Raw genomic sequence first — 20130 nt, 5'->3', positions numbered from 1 at the left:
GGAAGAACTTTATCGAAGGTTCTATCCTTGTATAATATACCAGATAAACATATTAAAGTGATTAGTGCTATGTACGAGAATATCATTGCTGCGGCTAAGGTAGGAAATGAGCTGGTATCGTATTAAATCAGGATTTAACTAAGGAGCCCAACAAAGATAATGAAAGAACACGGAATAAAATGGGAAGTAAAACTCTCATAGACTTTGACTGTTCTTATGTTTCAGTTGTCCTCGATGAAAATGTTTGCAAAATGAATGAACTTTCAGAGGTTTTGTGAGTTAAAGATGCAAGAATAGGCTTAAAAATTAATGTCAAGAAGACTAAATCACTAAGAGTAGGAATAATTGAAGGTGAAGAGGTAATGTTGGGTAGCGAGAAGTTCTATCAAGTGGACAGCTTCACTTACTAGACAGTATTATTAGTAAATACGGTGGGCGCGGCGAGGATATTAAAAGTAGAATAGACAAGGAACAGGGTGTTTTTTTCACAGTTGAAAAACGTTTGGAAGAAAAGGTAGATAAGTCTGGAACTAAGATTAGGATATTGGAAGTTACAGTGATGACAGTGGTCAAGTAGTGTTCCGAAGCGTTGGCGCTCCGAAAAATGGAGGAAGATATGCTAGATGTTTTCTAGAGAAATTGCCGACGGATTGTTTTGGGTACCAGATTGACTGACCATATTTTAAACAGTAACAAGTAGAAAAAGTTGATTCAATCCCGCTTTCTAGGGCTATAATGAGAGAAAGGTTGAGATGGCTAGGACACGTTCTGTGGATGAAAGATGACCGATTTCCAAAGCGTGTCCTTGTTGGCCAACCATCTTAGGCCAAACAAAAAAAAAAGGTCTTGCCAGGATGAAGTGGGTGAATGTAGCAAGGAAAGATTTAAGGGAACTTCTTGGGAGGGGGGAAAGAGGAAGGCTTTGAATAGATTGGGATGGAGGAGGAGCATGCGTAGCTGTGTTGGCCTCGGGTGGCTTAAGGCTGCAGTGAGTTGTTGTTAGTAGTAGTAAATAAAGGCATTCAAAATCAATTAAGTCGTCTAATGTTTAGCGTATAAATTAGACACAAGTAAAACTTGTACTTGCATTAAAAATTTTTTTTTGCTGTAGGTTTCTTCATGGATTGCAAAAATTGACGAAGTGGTAACAATATTGAACCCGGATTCAGATGATTTACAGGTGGTCATTGACACTATAACTAAGGTGAAAATTTTTAGCTCTGTTACTTCTTTTAGAAATGAATTAATGCAACTTTATTGAAGTATTGGAACGTTCTTTGGCCTTTCTAATATTAATTCCTAGTGATTAGATTGCCTAATGCACAGCTAAAGGGCGATGCATTAGTTGTCTGCCATAATTGGCAGCGATACTGCAATATCAATTCTAGCCTCCGGGACTTGTATTCATTGCAAACGTTTCTTGGGTCCGTCTTGTATGAAATCAGTATTATATCAGAAGCAGATGTAGTAAGTATTGTTAATTCATGTAATAACAAGTCAGGTTGGACCATAATTGAATACTAGGTCAAGAGGTTATATAGTTAATTAGCATCCTTCAGTTCCTATGTATGACGCTTTTATTAAATTTTGTAAGCGTTTTTACTTTTAACTGTTTCTGCTTTCAAATAGTTAATAGCTCTTCTCTAAAAAGGCAAACGGTATTTGTGGCTCAGAGCTGAATGTTATACAGAAACTGGCAACATCTATCCAGGGGTGTCAATTCACAAAAATTTTAGAGGGGGGGGGGGGATGTTTGTTTCAAAATCCACTGGGGAGTTTGTTTTTATTTTTTCAATGAAAATACCCAAAATAGGATTTTCAATGAAAATACCCCAAAAAAGTATTTTTCAAAATCAAGGGGGGGGGGGATCAAAGGGTGTTTATCGTTGCTCTCTTCGTAAGACTAATTCATCCATCATCTAATTATGACAATTTTATTATTTTCTAATATCAGCTTTGGTGGGTTGCATTGTTGTTTTTGCTCTCAATCCTCATCAACATTTGGTTCCTAATGTTAATTTTAAAAAATCAACAGAATTTAACTAGTCTCCAGAAGTTTCCCAAGTTTATGTTCATGTCATCTATAAGAAGCTAGAGTACTAATTTCATATTAAATTTTCAGACTGTTCTTGGAAATATTCTCGCTATTCTCAGAAGCCTGACACTTTTTGCGTTTCTTCCTACATCTGTTTCCAAGTTCACAAATTGTCAGTAAATTACAATTTTACAGCACTTCTTCCCGAGGAAGTGAAACTTTCAGAGAGAGATCTGCAGCCCAAATAGTTGTCTGGAAAAGTTTTTAACCTCAGGCTCTTAATTTTTCTCTACTAGTGCGATTTGAATGAATTTAGGATTTTGGTCCTTACTTTCAACATGCTGCCTTATAAAGGCATTTGGGCCCAAGGGAGTCTGAAGCCAAACTTGAAAATGTACATGTACATTTTAAGATAACTCACTTGTCTTGGTCACTTGATATTACGCTCTGTTCAGATGGTGTTACTGAAAACTTTTCAAGCTATGTTGACTGTAGCGTTTTAGTATCGGATCGTTTACCAATCTCAGACCATTTTTTATTAATAGTGCTCCCTTTGCAAATGCCAAACAGGAATGGAAGTTCGATTTTAAATCCAACTTCCATTCCTGTTTGGCCTGTTGGGTGGTTGAAAGGAAATCAACAGGGACGTATATAAAGCGGGGTTCGATGCCATACTTGACAAAGTTAGGTTACCCTTCCTACCGCTGCAACAATCCTCAGTGCTTACGGACTAGAAAAAACATATTCTCAGTTTAAGGGTTAACTGAGTCACTACTAGTGGTTCAGCAGTGTCGGGTTCGCTTCCTGTGTAAGTTGAATAAGTCGAATAGCCTCTATCCAGTTATGTGTCAATAGATTAGTTGTAAGTTATACTATTCGCAACAAAATGTTTTTATTTGTGTATTTATTATTATTCTTTTCTTTCTTTTACTTCATTTTTAAACCCTTGTTTGGTTTTTTAGATAATAGATATATCGGCTGTCCCGGCTCAATGGTAACTGAAACTCTAAAAAAAACTGAATTTTGATACCAGTAGATACATCAAAAGAATCATATTTTAATGCTGATTTCAAATATATATATTTCATCAAGTTTTTTCCTACCCATCAAAAGTTACGCGCCTGAGAAAATGTGGCTGATTTTAGAAAAAAGGGGGAAAGACCCCGTAAAAGTTATAGAACCTTAATGAAAACCACACCATCATATACAGCGTATAAGAGAACCCTACTGTGGAGGTTTCAAGCACCTATCTACAAAAATGTGGAATTTTTGCATTTTTTGCCAGAAGAAAGATCACGGATGCGTGTTTTTTTTTTTTTTTTTTTCTCCCAGGGGTGGTCGTATCGACCCAGTGGTCCTATAATATCGTGGGAGGGCTCATTGGAACCGAAATTAAAATTTCTAGTGCCTTTTTAAGTGACCGAAAAAATGGAGGGCAACTAGACCCCCTCCCACGCTCATTTTTTCCCAAAGTCACCCGATCAAAATTTTGAGATATCCATTTTGTTCAGCATGGTCGAAAATATGACAACTATGTCTTTTAGGATGACTTAATCCCCCAAACTCCCCGGGGGGAGGGCTGAAAGTTATGAGCTTTACCCAATGTTAACATATAGTATTGGTTATTAGGAAGTGTACAACCGTTTTCAGGGGCGATTTTTTCTGGTAGGTGGGGGGGGGGTCGGAGGTTATGTGGGAGGATCTTTTCATGGAGGAAGTTGTCTTCGGGGAAGGGACATTGCTATGAAGGGTGCGCCAAATTTCCCAGCATTATTAAAGAAAAAGATCAGAAATTAAATAAAAAAAGAAGTTTTTCAACTGAAGGTAAGGAGCAACATCAAAACTTAAAACGAAGAGAAAATATTACGTATATAATTGGGTTCACCCTCTAGTCAATACCTTGCTCATTAAGCCAAAGATTTTTAAAGTACTTTCATAAAAGCTATTTATTTTAATTAACGGCCTTTGTGATTAAGGGGTCATTTTTAAAGAATTGGAACAAAATTCGAACTTTAGCTTAAAGAGCAAGGTATTGACCAGGGGGCGAACCCTCTAATATACGTATTAAAAATATATAAATATAGAAGTTCGTTACGTAAGTTAATTCGTGTATATTTATTACTAATAAAAATGTTCGTAAATAAAATTAAGCAGGTTTCTAGAAAGCCATTTAACCCAATAAAAGTAAAATTAATATACAAATTTTGTATTAATTATTCATGTACGGTGAGCCAAAATCAAAACCTGCATCAATTCAAAAACGTTCAAAAATTAAATTAAAAAAAAGAGTTTTTTTTAACTGAAAGTAAGGAACGACGTTAAAACTTAAAACGAACATAAATTATTCCATATATGAAAGGGGCTGTCCCCTCCTCAACGCCTCGCTCTTTACGCTAAAGTTTGACTTTCTCACAATTTTTTTAAACAATAAAAAACTTTAGCGTAAAGAACGAGGCGTTGAGGAAGGGACAGCCCCTTTCATATACGGAATAATTTTTGTTCGTTTTAAGTTTTACCGTCGTTCCTTACTTTCAGTTAAAAAAAACTTTTTTTTTTTTTATTTAATATATTTGTGAAGCAAGATGCTCAAACTGTGGAGGAGGTCATGCTAATTCTAAAGACACCCCGTGCCAAAACCAGATGAAGTGCGCCCTCTGTGGCTCCGATAAGCACCCCTGCTACAGTGTCAGTAGTCCAGAAGCCAAAAAGGCCCTATCTAAGTGATGACAAGCACCAGCACTCTGAAAATAGTGACGTGGGACATAAATGGCGGAATACTATCTAAATTACCACTTTTAGAAAACCTTGCTAACAAATTTGACATTATGCGCTTGCAGGAACGTTTCCTGTCGGCCGAGGGACTCCAGCTCTTACAACGAAACGAAAACGTAAATGTGTTTGGCATTCCTTCTAGGAGGTCGGGAAGAGGTCGTCCCTCTGGTGGTGTTGCTATCATTGTCCGTGCCTCACTTCTTGCCTTGACGTTTAAAGAAGCGGACTTTTATTTTGCAGTGAAAATTGAAAACACTGTTGTGCTCTCAGTCTATATACCAACGAACTACAGGACTGTCCAATCTGACAATAAGTTAAATATTGCTTGCGGAAAAGTAGCCGCTGTTGCTACATTATGCGCGGCGGAAAAACTTTCCTGTATTATTGCCTCTCTAAACTTTCCTGAGATATGAACTCTAACCTCTCTGATGCTAGTGATCCGAGAGGTCAAATTCTGCTCGCAGCCTGCCCGAGTCTGCGGGTACTGAGAAACAGAGTACACTTCACGTATGTGTATAATTCCGCTTCCACGTCCTCGCTCGACTTTCTGCTCTGCTCTCCCGACTTGAGACTCACGGTGATTGTGAAGTTGATATCGGCTTCTGTGTTTCTCATCACCCTCCAGTGGCCAATACCTTCATTATTAATGACCTCCTGAATAATGCTCCAAATGATGCTCCAAAGGAGAAAAAACGGTTCCAGAAGACTGAATGGCAAAAGGCTAATTTAGCCATGTTCAGGTCTGTGTGTAACGGAAACCCGGAAAAGATTAAAATCCCTTTCCAGCTACTACTCCAAAGCTCACCGATTGCATGTGATGAGAAACAAATACTTCTAAATATCTACTGTAGTGAAATAACTCACGCCTTGCGCTGTGCAGAAAAAACCGCGGTTCCTATTCGTAAAGTGAGAATTGGGTCAGAAGTTCCAGGATGGTCGGAAAACCCAGCTTTGGTTATTGCGTGTCAACAAGCTAAAATGTGGTATAGTATGTGGATTGATTCGGGCCGTCCTAAACAAGGCGTCGTAAATAGTGTTCGATTTTATACAAATTGATGTTTTTGTGAATTGATGGAGTTATTAGTTATTGAGGAGATAGAGTATGTTTGTAGCACGCCAGATTCGCAGTTCGGTTTCAAGAGAAATATTAGCCGCGAGCACGTGCATAGCCTATTGTCTAATGTTTTGTTGGACGCAGATGCTAAAGGAGAAACAGTGGTACTTGCAGGCCACGACGTCCGTAGGACTTTTGATTCGGGTATCCATGCACAACTGCTTGTCTTTGCGTTTAAGAAACGTCTTGACAGATCTATAATTGCTACTTATAAGAACATGTATTTTAAGTTGAAGGTTAGAGTAAGGGTAGTAAAAAAACAGAGCCCGACTGTATCCGATTTCCTCATACCAGTACGGAAAGGCATTCGCCAAGGGGCTTTGTCATCACCGCCTCTTTATAATAAAAGTATCATCGAGGCTCAGAAGCCGGTGAAAACGTGCTTTATTTTTCGTGGAATTGATTTGTCTCTTGTTAATTTTGCCGATGACATTTTAAATCTGAGTAGATCCGTCTGTGGCATAGAGAGTAATTTCAGAGTTTTGTCTAATGAATATGCTAACATAGGCCTAGAATTCAACTCCAGCAAAAGCGAGGTGGTTCTCTTTAATTGTCGTAAGAATGAGTTGGCGCCTGTCATGTATATATATGCCCGTAAAAAAATATTGGTTAAACGTGATATTTGTTAAACATTTCTTTTTGTGTTATATCTTAAATACCAACCTGAGCCACGTATTAGTATTGTGTCCTTTCGTGATGTTAACTTGGAAAATAATTTTTTTTCAGAGTTTAAACATGGCTTCCACTTTACAGAATACGATTGAAATCATCCTTAGTCTTCACTCTAATTATGTACCAGCAATGAGCAAAGGAGTAGTATTAGCTATTACAAGGTACATTGAGCTGGCCGATTATATTTTGACTGCCCTTAAACAAAAATGGCTTTCTATTTTGAAGATAATAACAATGGGTTTGGAGCATTTAAGTTTTACAATTGTTTCATCCCTCCAAAGGATTTTAGTAAGTTTTTTTTTCTAACTGTAAGCTAGAATATTTCTTGTCCTTTTGAATAGTAGTTCTCTTGTGTGATAGAGGTACATACATGCATACGGAATAACCCGTCTCTGACGAAAGACTTAGGACTACTTTAACAACCTTTTGTATTGCTGTTATAGAAGTTAAAGGGTTCTTTTACTTTTTGTCTTACTTAAGAATACATAAAGAATGTTTTTGTGCTATTGAGCTTCTCAGCAAATAGAACTAGGAAAGGGGCCTCCCCCTTCCATAATTCTATTCCACTTTAGGATTTGGGCTTTGTGGGAGGTTCTTGTTACATTTCATATACTGAAGAAGAAAAAATCTTGTTAATTTTCATACTTTGGGTCAGGAGCTTAGGCATTTATGTTTTCAGATTAAATTTTGAATGACTCAACGATCCGCGAACTAATGAAAAATCATTCTTTTGACCGGTTTTATGTAACAGAATCCTCAATTTTGTGGTAGAATCCGATTCAAATTCTTGTTGAAAGTTCAGTTTATTAACCATGTAGAATCTGTTTATATTTATTTTTTTTTCTGTAGTACCTAATTAGCATTTATCCCATATAGAACCCAATTAATAATTTTTCCTGAATCCTCGGATCTGCATGAGATAAAATACAATCATTATTTCTTGCAAAAATTGGCTTGTGTTTTAAGCTACTGTTTTTTTAAAAGTGAGTTTTCAATCTTGTTGTTTGTGTCAAGGAGAATTTTTGAAACAATGAAATAAATGTTTAAGGTCTAAGTATCCACAACCTACATAAATATTGCCAGAATAAGAATGAAATTATTATCAGTACTGTGATCTTCTCTTTTTTTTTCCATACCAATTGACTGACCATACAGTAAGTATTGGAGTGTAAGTACCGCTGGCACCACTTATTGGATGTTTAAAGTGCAGGTGTCACCACTTAAAGGCGAAAATGGTGCAAAGAGTTGCTGTGCCACTTACTGGAAGGGGAGATCCCTCGTTGGTCCCAAATTAGTGGGATTTCCGCGGTTACTCCAACGGTTCCGTATATACAAACGTGATCGGATGGTCTATGGCCACATTTAAAGCCAAAGTTTACCGATAAGATTTCTAACCATCTCTTTTAGACTCGACCTAAGCTGAAAATTTAAAAGAGTACATAGTAAAAAAAGCTTACTGTAATCACTCCACGTTGTATAAAAGAACTGACTAAAACTCTCTTTCTCCCAGCCCGCTAGCCGCGTGCTGTGGCAGGGGTTACGAGGGTGGTAAATGAATCTTTCCAGCCAATCCTAGGACTTACTAATTTACTGATCAACCTCCCTAACTGCGCAAGTCTTTACCTCGTGGTCTATAAAGCACGTACGCAGTTAAGAGGACCCAAAATGGCGTCACAAATTGAAAGGAAAATTAATATTTATTACTCGGGGAAGGAAAATAATTAAGGGGCCAAAAGAAATGAATTTGGGAGAGACATTTATCTGAAAAAACTGGGACCAAGGGTTCCAACAGCTCCCTTCTAAGATAAATGGTCCGCATCCCCGGTGGATTGGCTGGAAACTCCGACATAAAATACATAACATTAAACTCAAAATCACTAGACTTGTATCTTCTCTCTTTTCACCGTTTGGCTCTGGATCGGTCGTCCTCGACAAGTCTTCTACTGTAGGACAACCATGGTCTAGATCGTCTAGCATCCGAATTTGGTTTTCAAAGTTGACGTCCCCAAGATTCGTAGAAATTCATAGTGCATAGCACAATCCAAAACAAAAATTATATTGCTCTCACGAATTTATATTTTAGAGGAGCAGAGAATCAATTTCTGGAACTTATGATGATGCCAGCCATCGTGAAAAATTGGCTGCACTAGCCTCTTAATTTCCATCTGTGGAAACAACCCCACATCTCAATAAAAAAGTCAATTGCCCCTTGGCATAATTTCAAATAATTTAAGGCCGAAAATGCAAAGGCCTGTGAAAACGATAAGGGTACTGGGAATGTAGTAAAATTTTGAGCGAACAATGAATCGCCTTTTCTTCTGGGTTCCCTCCCCTGGGATAATTAATGAAGAATATGCGTTGATGCTAATTGAAAGTGAAATTTGGGTATATCTCCCACTGAATACAATTTGCCGGAAATAATTGTCGATTCCCATGAAGAATAATAACTATGAAGAGGGTTACTGGACAAAGGTTTGGGTGAAGTATGAAGTGACTGTGAGAGAGTATTCCCCAAGGACTCCGGATCAGAAAGGCAAAATCCCGGTAAAGGGATCACAACTTGCCCGCCAGTTGTGCATTGAGGAAAAAGGGTTATCTTTCGCGACTTCCCGCAGGGGATCTTCCCCAAGGGATTCCTCCCCTCATAAAGGATCGATATATCGTTTGAATTGATAACACTAATCTTAAATTCATTTCCAAATTTTTTCAATCCGACTCGACATTTAATATCTCCCAACTTTCCCCCAACCCGTTGTAGGTCATTCATCTCTATTTTGTAACCATCTTGTTTTATTCCCTATGGGTCTTTTGTCATCTTTTTCACCCCCCTTATTGTCTATGTTTTCAAGGCACAGCCCATCCAACATTTTATTTTTCTCCCTATTATTTATATATCTCTTTACTCCAATCGGGACTTGCCGTCAGCGTTCCCATTATCTACCCCTGGTCTTGACTTTATTTCGAAGTCGTATCCTTGTAGGCACAGGGCCCACCGTGCTAATCGTCGGTTATCTGGCTTCATTATGTTTAGCCATTTTAATGGGTTGTGATCTGTCACTATTGTAAATTTTCGTCCATATACATAATAGTCCAGTTTTTTGACCTCATAAATTATCGCAAGGCATTCTTTTTCAATTGTGCATTAATTTAATTCTGCTTTTGATAATTTTCTGGATGTAAATGTGATTGGATGTTCCCCATCTTCAAAATTTTGGGATAAAACTGCCCCTAATCCGTAATCTGAACTGTCAGTTTGTAGCACAAATGGTAAGGAAAAATCTGGATTTCTCAGTATCCTTTCGCTAGAAAGAGCATCTTTCAGTGTATCAAATGCATTTTGTTCAATTTCTAACCATTTAACGGGGTCTACGCCGCTTTTCTTGTTAGATCCGTCAATGGCGTAATATTTACTGTACTATTGGTCAAAACCAATCTGTAGGAACGGAGTGATACCACCCATGTACGAACTTTTTCTGCGAGATTTGTGGAGCTGCAATTCTAATTTTTTCAAAAATTTTCCTGTCTGGTGCCAGGCCAACAGTCTCGAGCTCTTGTACTAGGTACTTTGTAATTTATGGCCCTAATTTACATTTTTCGTAAATAAAAGCAAGTCTATACATCTCTCATTACAGTTACTGCTTGTCTATTTGGAGTAGATGTTTCTTGGACGAGTTCAAAAATACTATAATATCATCCAAGTAGGCTCTTGTATATGGTAAGGAATTTAAAATATAATCTACTAGCCTTTGGAATGTTGCTGGTGCCCCTTTTAGTCCGAATGGCATGTATCTAAATTGGTACAACCCAAATGGAGTAATAAAGGCAGTTTTGGCTGAATCGTCTGCGTCTATTTTTACTTGCCAATATCCGCTTCTCAAGTCTAAAATGGATATAAGTTTTGCGGAGCCAACTGACTCTAGAATTTCATCCATTTTTGGTATTGGGTATGCGTCTGATTCGGAAATATTATTCAGCTTTCTGTAGTCTACGCAAAATCTAATGGAGCCATCTTTCTTCGGGACTAATATGACTGGTGCTGCATATTCTGAATTTGATGGTTCTATCACCCCTAACTCGAGCAGCCGGTCAATTTCTTTTTTCATTTCTTTTCTTTTTGCTTCCGGTATTCGGTACGGGTATTGTTTTATTGGTTTCTTGTCCTTTAATAGTATCTTATGTACTACATTTTCTGTTTTTTCCGATTTGGTCTGTTAGTACGTCTGCAAATTCCGTGAATAATTTATTAAACTGGGATTTCTGAGCCTGGCTCAGATATGTTATTGGTGAAACCCTTTCAATGGTCTTTATATGTGTTTCTACCAGGTCTATTGTACCTAACGGGGCACTTTCCTCGTCATGTTCTTAGGTCGAAATCATGAGACCGTGCTTTTGCGGATCCTTGAGGTTTTCTTTTTCATTTTCCTTGTTAAATTTCCTCCTCAGTAAATTCACATGGTAAACTTCTTCCTTTTTTCTTGCTCCATCTAGTTCTATCATATAATTTACATCATTCATTTTCTTTTTCACCTTAAACGGTCCCTTCTGTCTCACTTTCAATTTATTATTTCCGTCTGGTAACAATATGAAGACTTCATCCCCTTCCGTGAATTTACGCATTCGGGCGGTTTTATCGTACCATATTTTCTTTTTCTCTGCGTATCCCCCCTGCGCTTGCTTGACAATTTCATGGTATTTATGCAGCTTTTCTCGTAGTAATAGTAAGTGGGTTATCACTGTTTCTTCATTTTTCTCCTCATTCTCCCATGATTCCTTTAAAATATCTAACACCCCCTTGGGTTTGTCCCATATAGTAATTCAAATGGTGAGAACCCTTTAGCTTGGTGTGGAGTTTCTCTGTACGCAAAAAGGACATAAGGAAGCATTTTTTCCCATTGGTTTACATCGTCTCTTACAAAACGTATAATTAAACATCCTAATGAGGGTTCCGTTAAATCTTTCTGTCACTCCATTTGTTTGAGGATGAAATGGAGTATTTAATACTTTTTTAGGACCAATTAGTTCTTAGAAGGTTCGGATTTATGTAGATTAAAAAGCGGTCAATGGATATTCTAATATGTACTGCGGGATTACGTGTCTCGAGACCTATTTTTATTAGTCTTTTGAGATTTTTAGTGAGTTTATTGTTAGTATTGGGAGATCTTCTGGGTAGGATAGCTTCTCGTAGCCAGATCATTAATAACTAAACTGAATCTGTTTCCTACGCTAGATTTCGGGAGTGGACCTACAATGTCCATTGAAATTCTCTCAAATGGTTTACCGAAAATGGGCATTTTTTCCATTGGAACTTTTCCATTTTTTTTTTGTATGCAACTAATTGGCAATCTTTGCATCTTTTACAAAAGGTGATAATATCTTTTTTTAATCCTTTCCACCGAAAACGCTGCAAGACTCTATCTCTGGTTCTAATGGGATCCCATGTGTCCCCCCGTTGGGCTTGAGTGAGCCAACTTTATTACCGCTTTCCTTAATTCATGTGGTACCAAAAGTTGTTGTTTCCTAGCGTTTTCCCCGGTTTCCATTATTTTGTAAAGTAGATTTCCATTACTGGAAAACTGTTTAGATTGTGGATTCTTTTGATTCGTTAGTGCTACTTTTATTTTTTTGCAATCTCTATCATTTTTTTGTAATTCTGCGAATTTTTCGGAAGTTATTCCGAGTGCTTCGGTTAGTTTATCTTTGGTTTTCTCTTCCTCTCTTTCTACGGTCAATAATTTTTCTTGTTTATGCTTATATTCCTTTTTGTCTGCCCTTTTTTGGCTTTTCGGTTTTCTTAGTTTCGCATTTTTTATAAACATCTCGTCGTTGAATTGAAATGGGTTTTGTATATTCTGATCATCATTTTTATTAATGGGCGGCACAGCCTCCCTTTTATTTTTTCTTGACTTCGTGTCACCGCATTTACTCTTTTTATCATGGAGGTTGCCTTTAGTGCAAGAAAGTTTTTGATATTTCCGAAATCTCCCCCTAATAAAACGTCTACTGCAAGAGTAGGTACAACCCCTACTTTTAAATCCTTTTTAACTGTATTTCCCTCTTTATTGGCTAATTCTATTATGACCTGAGCTGTCGGGCATTTATGTTCTGTTCCTTAGTAGCATAGCGAAGCCACTTTACTTTTGTAGTTTATGTCGGTTTTCTTTATCAAGTCTTCCCGTACATAGGTTTGGTCGCTGCAGGAATCGATAGCTATTTCTACCAATTTACCATTTAGTTCCCCACATACTATGTGTGATTCTGCAAATGCGCAAGTTTTCACATTTTTCGGGCTTTTAACCCATGCGGTTCTCTTATACGTTTGAAACTTTTTCCAATTATCTCGGGATCGATCATTTCTCGGATTGTCTTGTCTTCCGTTTGCCCCATCTTTTGTTCTGTAATTATTGTCGTAATTTTTTTTCGCGCTTCGGCAATCTGAGGCATAATGTCCTAGTTTGTTACAGTTATAACATGTAACGTCATACTGTTCCTGTTTTTGGCCGTATTTTCTACCGTCTTTATTTGGGCAATTGGTGCTATAGTGGCCGCCCAAGTTACAGTGGTAGCATGTTACTTCTCCTTGTGTTTGCCATATTTGGCTAGTATTCTTTTTATTTTCTGTGTACGAGTATTCTTTTCTACCATTTCCTCCTAACCTTGTTCTTTGTGGGAATGCCTCCCTCCTAATTTCAGTGTGCCTGTCTGCTAATTCGGACATTCCTTCAATTGTTTGTGGGTTTTTCTCTTTTAAGTACATTCTCATATTTGGATGGGTATTTTCTAACAATTGTTCCATCGCTGTTTTATTCAATATTCCCGTTATCTTATCTTTTATTTCTTCCGGGTCTTCTAATATTGTATAGTTTTCTATCTCTAGCCATTTTAAACACATATCTTTCAATTTGTACCCGAGTTCTTTATAAGTTTCGTTGTCTCGTTTTCTTTCGCTTATAAACCTCCTTTGAAAGTGCTCGGGGAAGAGTTGAAATTTTTCAAAAATGGCTTGTTTCAGTCTTTCAAAATCTTTTGAGTATTCCATTGGTAATGCTTTACATGCAAGTTGTGCTTTGTAGTTAAGGAGGGGCTGTATTCTCGTTACCCAATTTTCTCTCGGAAACCAGTTAAATTTCGCTGTTTTTTCAAAATTGTATTTATATAAATGTAAAGCTTCATTTCCTTTCATTAGTTGAAGATTTATTGCCTGCACTTCATCTATTGTGGAAGATTTCTCGGGCTCTTCGGAATCTCCCTGCAATCATTTCCATAATATATTTTCTTTCCTCTCTGTCTGCCTCCTCCCTTTTTTCTCTGGCTATCCTATCAGCCTCTTCCTTTTTCTCTCTGGCTATCCTATCAGTCTCTTCCTTTTTTCTCTAGCAATTCTATCTCTTTCTCTTTGTTCTCTATCTTCCTCCTCTTTTCGTACTCTGGCTAATCTTTCATTCTCTATGAAATTTAAAAGTTGTTGTGTCATATCTATTTTAGTGCTTTTTCGTGAGCTCCTGCTGGAAATTGAACTTCTACTGCTCCTGCTACTTGGCCTACTCTGAATATCACTGTTTTTATATTCTCTTAACTCGTTTTCTGAGTCCACTCGTTGTATAATATTTTCTTCTCCCCGCAACTCCCTTACTTTTTGTACTTTCTCTGAAGGGTGAGTTTGTTTTGTTATACCCGTTCTTTCATGCTCTGATTTTTCCCCATTTATTATCGCCACTGTTTCTTTTGTTCGGGTTTCTCTATCTGCTAGTAATACTTTCTGAATTTGTCTTAGAATTTACTCCTCTTCTCTGGTTCGTACCGGAGATCGTTCTATTACTGATTTTGTTTTGAACATTTCCTCTTCACACGTCCCAGAAATGTCTATTTCACCTGTTGAGTGATATATGGTTCTATTTGATGGTGTTTTTCTTAGGGTATTTCCAGTGGTAGTCGCATACAATTGTGTGTCTGAATCCGATTTTTGTTTTACCGCGGGACATCTTGTCTGAATTCTTCGTTTGTCCGCCATTATTTTACGCTTTGTTTAACGTCTTTTGTTCAAATAAAATTTTTTTTTATCAAAGTCTCTTTTTATCCTTTCGTGAAAAATTATTTCCTTTTAATTTTTCGATTATCTGTGGGTTAATTATTCGCGTGATCTATTGATTCTTAAATTTTATTACCTATTATTATCCGACTAGGCACAGCTCAGATAAAAATTTTCTCTTTGCTATTTTTTATATATGCATCCACAATAGGCTACTTTCTAGGCCAAATTAACCCGTCTTTTCGAAAGCGCAGAATTCTTTTATTATCAGATTTACTGATAGGACCTTAAATCGCTGCCACCACTTATTGGAGTGTGAGTACCGCTGGCACCACTTATTGGATGTTTAACGTGCGGGGGTCACCACTTTTAAAGGCAAAAATGGCGCAAAGAGTTGCTATGCCACTTACTGGAGGGGGAGATCCCTCGTCGGCCCCAAATTAGTGGGATTTCCGCGGTTACTCCAACGGTTCCGTATATACTAACGTGATCGGATGGTCTATGGCCACATTTAAAGCCAAAGTTTACGATAAGATTTCTAACTAACTCTTTTAGATTCGACCTAAGCTGAAAAGTTAAAAGAGTACATAGTATAAAAAGCTTACTGTAATCACTCCACGTTGTATAAAAGAACTGAACTAAAACTCTCTTTCTCCCAGCCCGCTAGCCGCGTGCTGTGGCAGGGGTTACGAGGGTGGTAAATGAATCTTTCCAGCCAATCCTAGGACTTACTAATTTACTGATCAACCTCCCTAACTGCGCAATTCTTTACCTCGTGGTCTATTAAGCACGTACGCAGTTAAGAGGACCTAAAATGGCGTCACAAAATAAAAGTAAAATTAATATTTATAACTCGGGGACGGAAAATAATTAAGGGGCCAAAAGAAAGGAATCTGGGAGGGACATTTATCTGAAAAAACTGGGACCAAGGGTTCCAACAGTAAGGTTTCTGGAAGCCCGCGAACCCCCGTATATCGGAGCACAATTTGGAGCTGAATTCTATTATTACATCTGCTACGCAATTGTTCTTTTAAACTGAACATTATGAAACGTTGAGACATACTTAAACGGATCAAATATCAAGGACAGTTTCCCTATATTGTCACCAGTTATTTTTTTTTGTCACCAGATTTTTTTTTCATATTTTTAAGGGGTCTATTCAAATTTCGCCTAGTGGTGTAGAAAATTCAATTTCTAGTTGGAACAAAATGACTCAAAATCTTCCTATCGCAGGTATTTTTCGCAGACCACACTGCCTTTCTGTGACGAGCAAATAAAAGTTTAAATAGGGATAAGTCCTTTTATTAGACAGTGAAAAACAGACACATAAAGCTCTGGATATTTTGACCAGATACATCAGTGATCGTCATCAGCAGATTAAACTAAAGTATCATAATTAAAACAAACTATATTTATTCAGAATAAAATAATTACTTCGGGGTCATAGATAGTTTCCGGTTCATTGGAAGGCCATTAACATGGTTCATTCCAATTCTTTACTTTTTTAATATTGCCTAAATGTAAGTTGAATATTTAATGTAGTGGCACTTGTTTTTTCTTGTTCAATTGCAAACGCAATGTTGCTGAATTTACAGTTATACACTTGCTTGATCAATCATCTCCATGTATACGACGTAGGTATTTTTTCGAAGACCACACTGCCTTTCTATGACGAACAAATAAAAGTTCAAATAGGGATAAGTCCTTTTATTAGACATTGAAAAACAGATACAAAAAGTTCTGGGTATTTCGACCACAGTATATCAGGGATCGTCATCACTTGGTAAACTAAAGTATTACAATTGAAAGAAACCGTATTTATACAGAATACAATAATTCAAGGCTGTACCCAGGAATTTTTTTTCGGAGGGGGTTTTACTCAAAGATTTTTCCCGGGGGGGGGGGTATACAAAAAACCTCAAAAAGCGCATACAAAATCTATTTATTTCCATTTTTGTTACGTTTTTACGCGTCAAACAAACATTCCGGGGGGGATCATGCCCCCCCCCCCTCTGGGTACGGCCTTGCAATAATTACTTCTGGGACACAGATAGTTTCCGATTCATTGGCTGAAAGAGTCATTAACGGGGTTCTTTCAAAGTCAAGAATTCTTTAATATTGCCTAAATATTTGAGCATTGTATCTGTTTTTCCCTGTCTAATAAAAGGACTCGTTCCTATTTGAAATTATTTGTTATGAAATTATTTGAAATATTTGTTTTCCTAGTGCGAAACAGACCTTTCCTATGCTCCTCCAGGTTCCTCTCGTTGATGAATTCAGAATTGCCAGGAACTTTGAGCTATGTGGGTACATTAGTTGTACTAGTTTATAATCGATACTTGGCAGCATGTGCTTGGGCTTTTTCTTTTCTCTGGCCTTTTCTAAGATGTTTGAACCAGGCAAGACTTGCTATATAGGTTCACTTCTAATTTACCTTTGATTTGGGCTGGTTTTTTTTTTAGCTGGTTAACTGCTCATCCATTATAAATCGGTGGTGGACACTTAATTTTGGATGCATGCTGAGAGCTAAAGATTCTATAATTTTCTGCTTCCCGTTTTTACTAACCTATACTATAAACAGTTGTAAACTTATACAGCTCAGATTTTCTGCAGAAATATAAAAGTGTAAAATGATGCTTTCGCTATTGCATGCTATTTAAACTAAACATCCATTTGGATATTATAGTATATTCGTTCTAGAAACGAGTAAAAGAAGAAAGAAAATACATTGGAAAACAAGAAGTTTTTTCCGCTCTTTTAAATCTGGTTTCCCGATGTCTAAATGGGCCAATCACGGAGGAAAGACGTTTACTTGCTAGATTATCGTTGGCATGTTCTTGCCCATCGTCTTTGTCTTGTCTTACAGCCGAAGAACGGTTATATATTGGAGATCTGTTAAAGAAATTGGAATTCCTATCAACCTTTCAGGTATGAGTGTTTGTGTTTAGCCGAATTTTTTTTTCTTTTTTTTGCTCGATTTTTCCTCAGCTAACGTGCTGTCCAGTTGAAGGCTTTTTATTCGTTCCTATGTACCATCTTAGTATTTAAATACTTTACCATCCTAAATGCTATGATAGTCTTTTGAATTTGAAGTTAAATTTGCCCCACTGGCTGCTGTTTTTCTAAAATGAACTAGTAAAAAAACACTATGCATTATGTAATCCAAAACTGGAAGCAATTGAACAATTGAGACTTTGGACCAGCTGCAATTCTCCATCATTTCTAAATTTGTAGTTTTCAGGTCTTTGGTATCATCGAGTAGGACTCATAAGATTTGGGCTATCCATTTGGTTAACAAACTGCCCTGAAATTGTTTTTTCCACAATATCATCTTCCGTTGGAAATTGTCAATAGGATGTGAATATGGATATTTGTAAATAGGGAGGATTTCTGTAAGATAGTTATTATAATATATTTGATGTAAATATTTTGATGTATTGTTTGTGATGCTGATGGGTGATCTGGATTAATTATGCTGTTTTATTATTTAAGTATGTTTTTGCCGCTCTTTCGCCGACAAGTTACTTCTCGTATCGTCATGAGCGAGAAATCGAACTGTATTAACAAGCTAAGCTACTAGTTTTCGTCAGCTTTTTAATATATTTTTAACTTATCATAAGTTTTATATTAGATTTAGACTATTTTATCATAATTTTTACTAAATTTACATACGAAATTTATCATGATTTCGGTAACTTGTTAAAACTCATTGAAACTTCGAATAGTAATATTCGAAGTATTTTATTGAGCTATTAAATTAGTAACAAATTGTAAGTCAAAATGCACAGAACCATTATGAATGAATAAATGAAACCTTAGATGGTTAGAGAAAAAAAGTTTCCTAACGATAAGAAGTGCTGTTATAAAAACATTTTTGACAATTAATTTAGTTCTGTCTCTTTAAAAATACCGCTATTTCCTTCTCTCTTGTCTTCCTTTTGAAATTGTTGCTTTGAAATATAATGAAAGATAAATCAGTTAACAAAAATTTTAATCAAAATTAATAGCAATCAATCCAATTTTAAAAAATACGAATGCTAGTCGCGCTATTTTGGGGTTTGAAAGGCAACAGAAAAACCACACTTCTTTGTTGTAATTGAGGCGCCAGTGTAACGTTTTTTTCCTGGATTTATTTTGTAAGCCTTCGATTCCAGTTTATTACTAACCAGCGGTAAGGGCCCAACGTTTGCGAGAGCAAAGAAGGCGTGGACCTTCGACCGATTGATGCAAATTACATTACATTTTGCGAAGCTGGTTTTCGCTTGTCCTTCAGCTAGAGCTTATAGGGTGTGAATTAAAGTGAAGCATATTGCCTCTTAAAGTTGTTCTGTGAAGCTTTCTTTATCTTCAAAGATGTTTCTACTTTGTTAGCAAACTGGTCCACGATGATTAAATGAACTTTTGAGCTAAGAGAAATAATTTGATTTTTATTTTTTAAACTGATCAGTAATCCCAGAAGAGTAGACGGAGGTATAAAACATCAGTTTTTTATACAATTTCATTCGAGAAATAAACAATTTTGAGCGCGTTGAGGGGTTGACAACCTCAATTTTGTGGTATACATCACAAAAAAGGGTAATGATTGTGCGTTAAAGTAGGCCAAGTCCTGATTTGGTGCAAAAACGAGTGTAGGCAAAATAAGGGTGTGTGGACCCTCTGGCTTCCAACCTCCCTCCACCTTCTTTAGAACTTCTTGGTAAAAATGTAGATATGTTACATTATGTTGAAGCAAAATAATAACTGTCATGTGCAATGCGTGTTATTGCTACTACTACTGCTAACAAGTCACTAGAGTATCAAGCTGCCTGAGGCCAACACAGCTACGCACGCTCCTCCTCCATCCCAATCTATGCAAAGCTTCCCTCTTAACACTCTCCCATGAAGTTCCTATTTTCTTTAAATCCCTCTTTATGGCATCCTCCAACCCCGACGGCGGACGACCTGATTTCTGTTTAGCCCTAGACGGTTGGCCGAAACGGATAATCTTCGGCAATCTGTCATCCTTCATCCACAAAACGTGCCCTAGCCATCTCACCCTTTTTTTCATCATAGCCCTAGGAAGCGGGATTGAACCACACTTTTCGTACAGCCTATTGTTTGAAATACGGTCAGTCAGCCGAGTACCCAAAACAATGCATAGGCAATTTCTCTGGAAAATATTTAGCAAATCTGTATCCGCTTTTTAGAGCGCCCATGCTTCAGAGCCATATTTGACCACTGTCATCATTGTACCTTCCAAAATTTTAATCTTGGTTTGCTTACTTCTCATCCTGGTCTTCCAAACTTTTTTTAACTGGGAAAAAACACCATGAGGTTTGGCTATTCTACTTTTAACATCTTCACTGCTCCCACCGTCTTTACTAATAATGCTACCAAGGTAAGTGAAGCTGCCCACCTGATCAATCTTTTCGTTACCCAACGTCACCTTTTCATCTTCACTCTTTCCTAGCCTTAGTGACTTAGTGTTCTTAATATTAATTTTCAAAACCATTCTAGCCCCCTGAACTGGCA

At 37.2% G+C, this 20130-nt stretch overlaps 1 protein-coding gene across 1 annotated transcript in view; it reads left to right on the top strand.

The window, feature by feature from the left end:
• Window positions 1-20130, top strand: part of SWIP (strumpellin and WASH-interacting protein) — a 190506-nt gene that overhangs the window by 89657 nt on the left and 80719 nt on the right. Inside the window, exons 8-10 of the mRNA XM_089102346.1 lie at window positions 1112-1204; window positions 6648-6881; window positions 17320-17547. Of these exons, the coding sequence (XP_088958472.1) occupies window positions 1112-1204; window positions 6648-6881; window positions 17320-17547 (555 nt within the window). The remainder of the gene's footprint in view (window positions 1-1111; window positions 1205-6647; window positions 6882-17319; window positions 17548-20130) is intronic.

Source organism: Artemia sp. Qi Xiang Cuo, chromosome 16, assembly GCF_049724085.1.
Source record: "Artemia sp. Qi Xiang Cuo chromosome 16, ASM4972408v1, whole genome shotgun sequence".
NCBI classification, from domain to species: Eukaryota; Metazoa; Arthropoda; class Branchiopoda; order Anostraca; family Artemiidae; genus Artemia; species Artemia sp. Qi Xiang Cuo.
The sequence above is the reverse complement of the archived record's forward strand: the minus strand, read 5'-3'. Positions and strand labels throughout refer to the sequence as shown.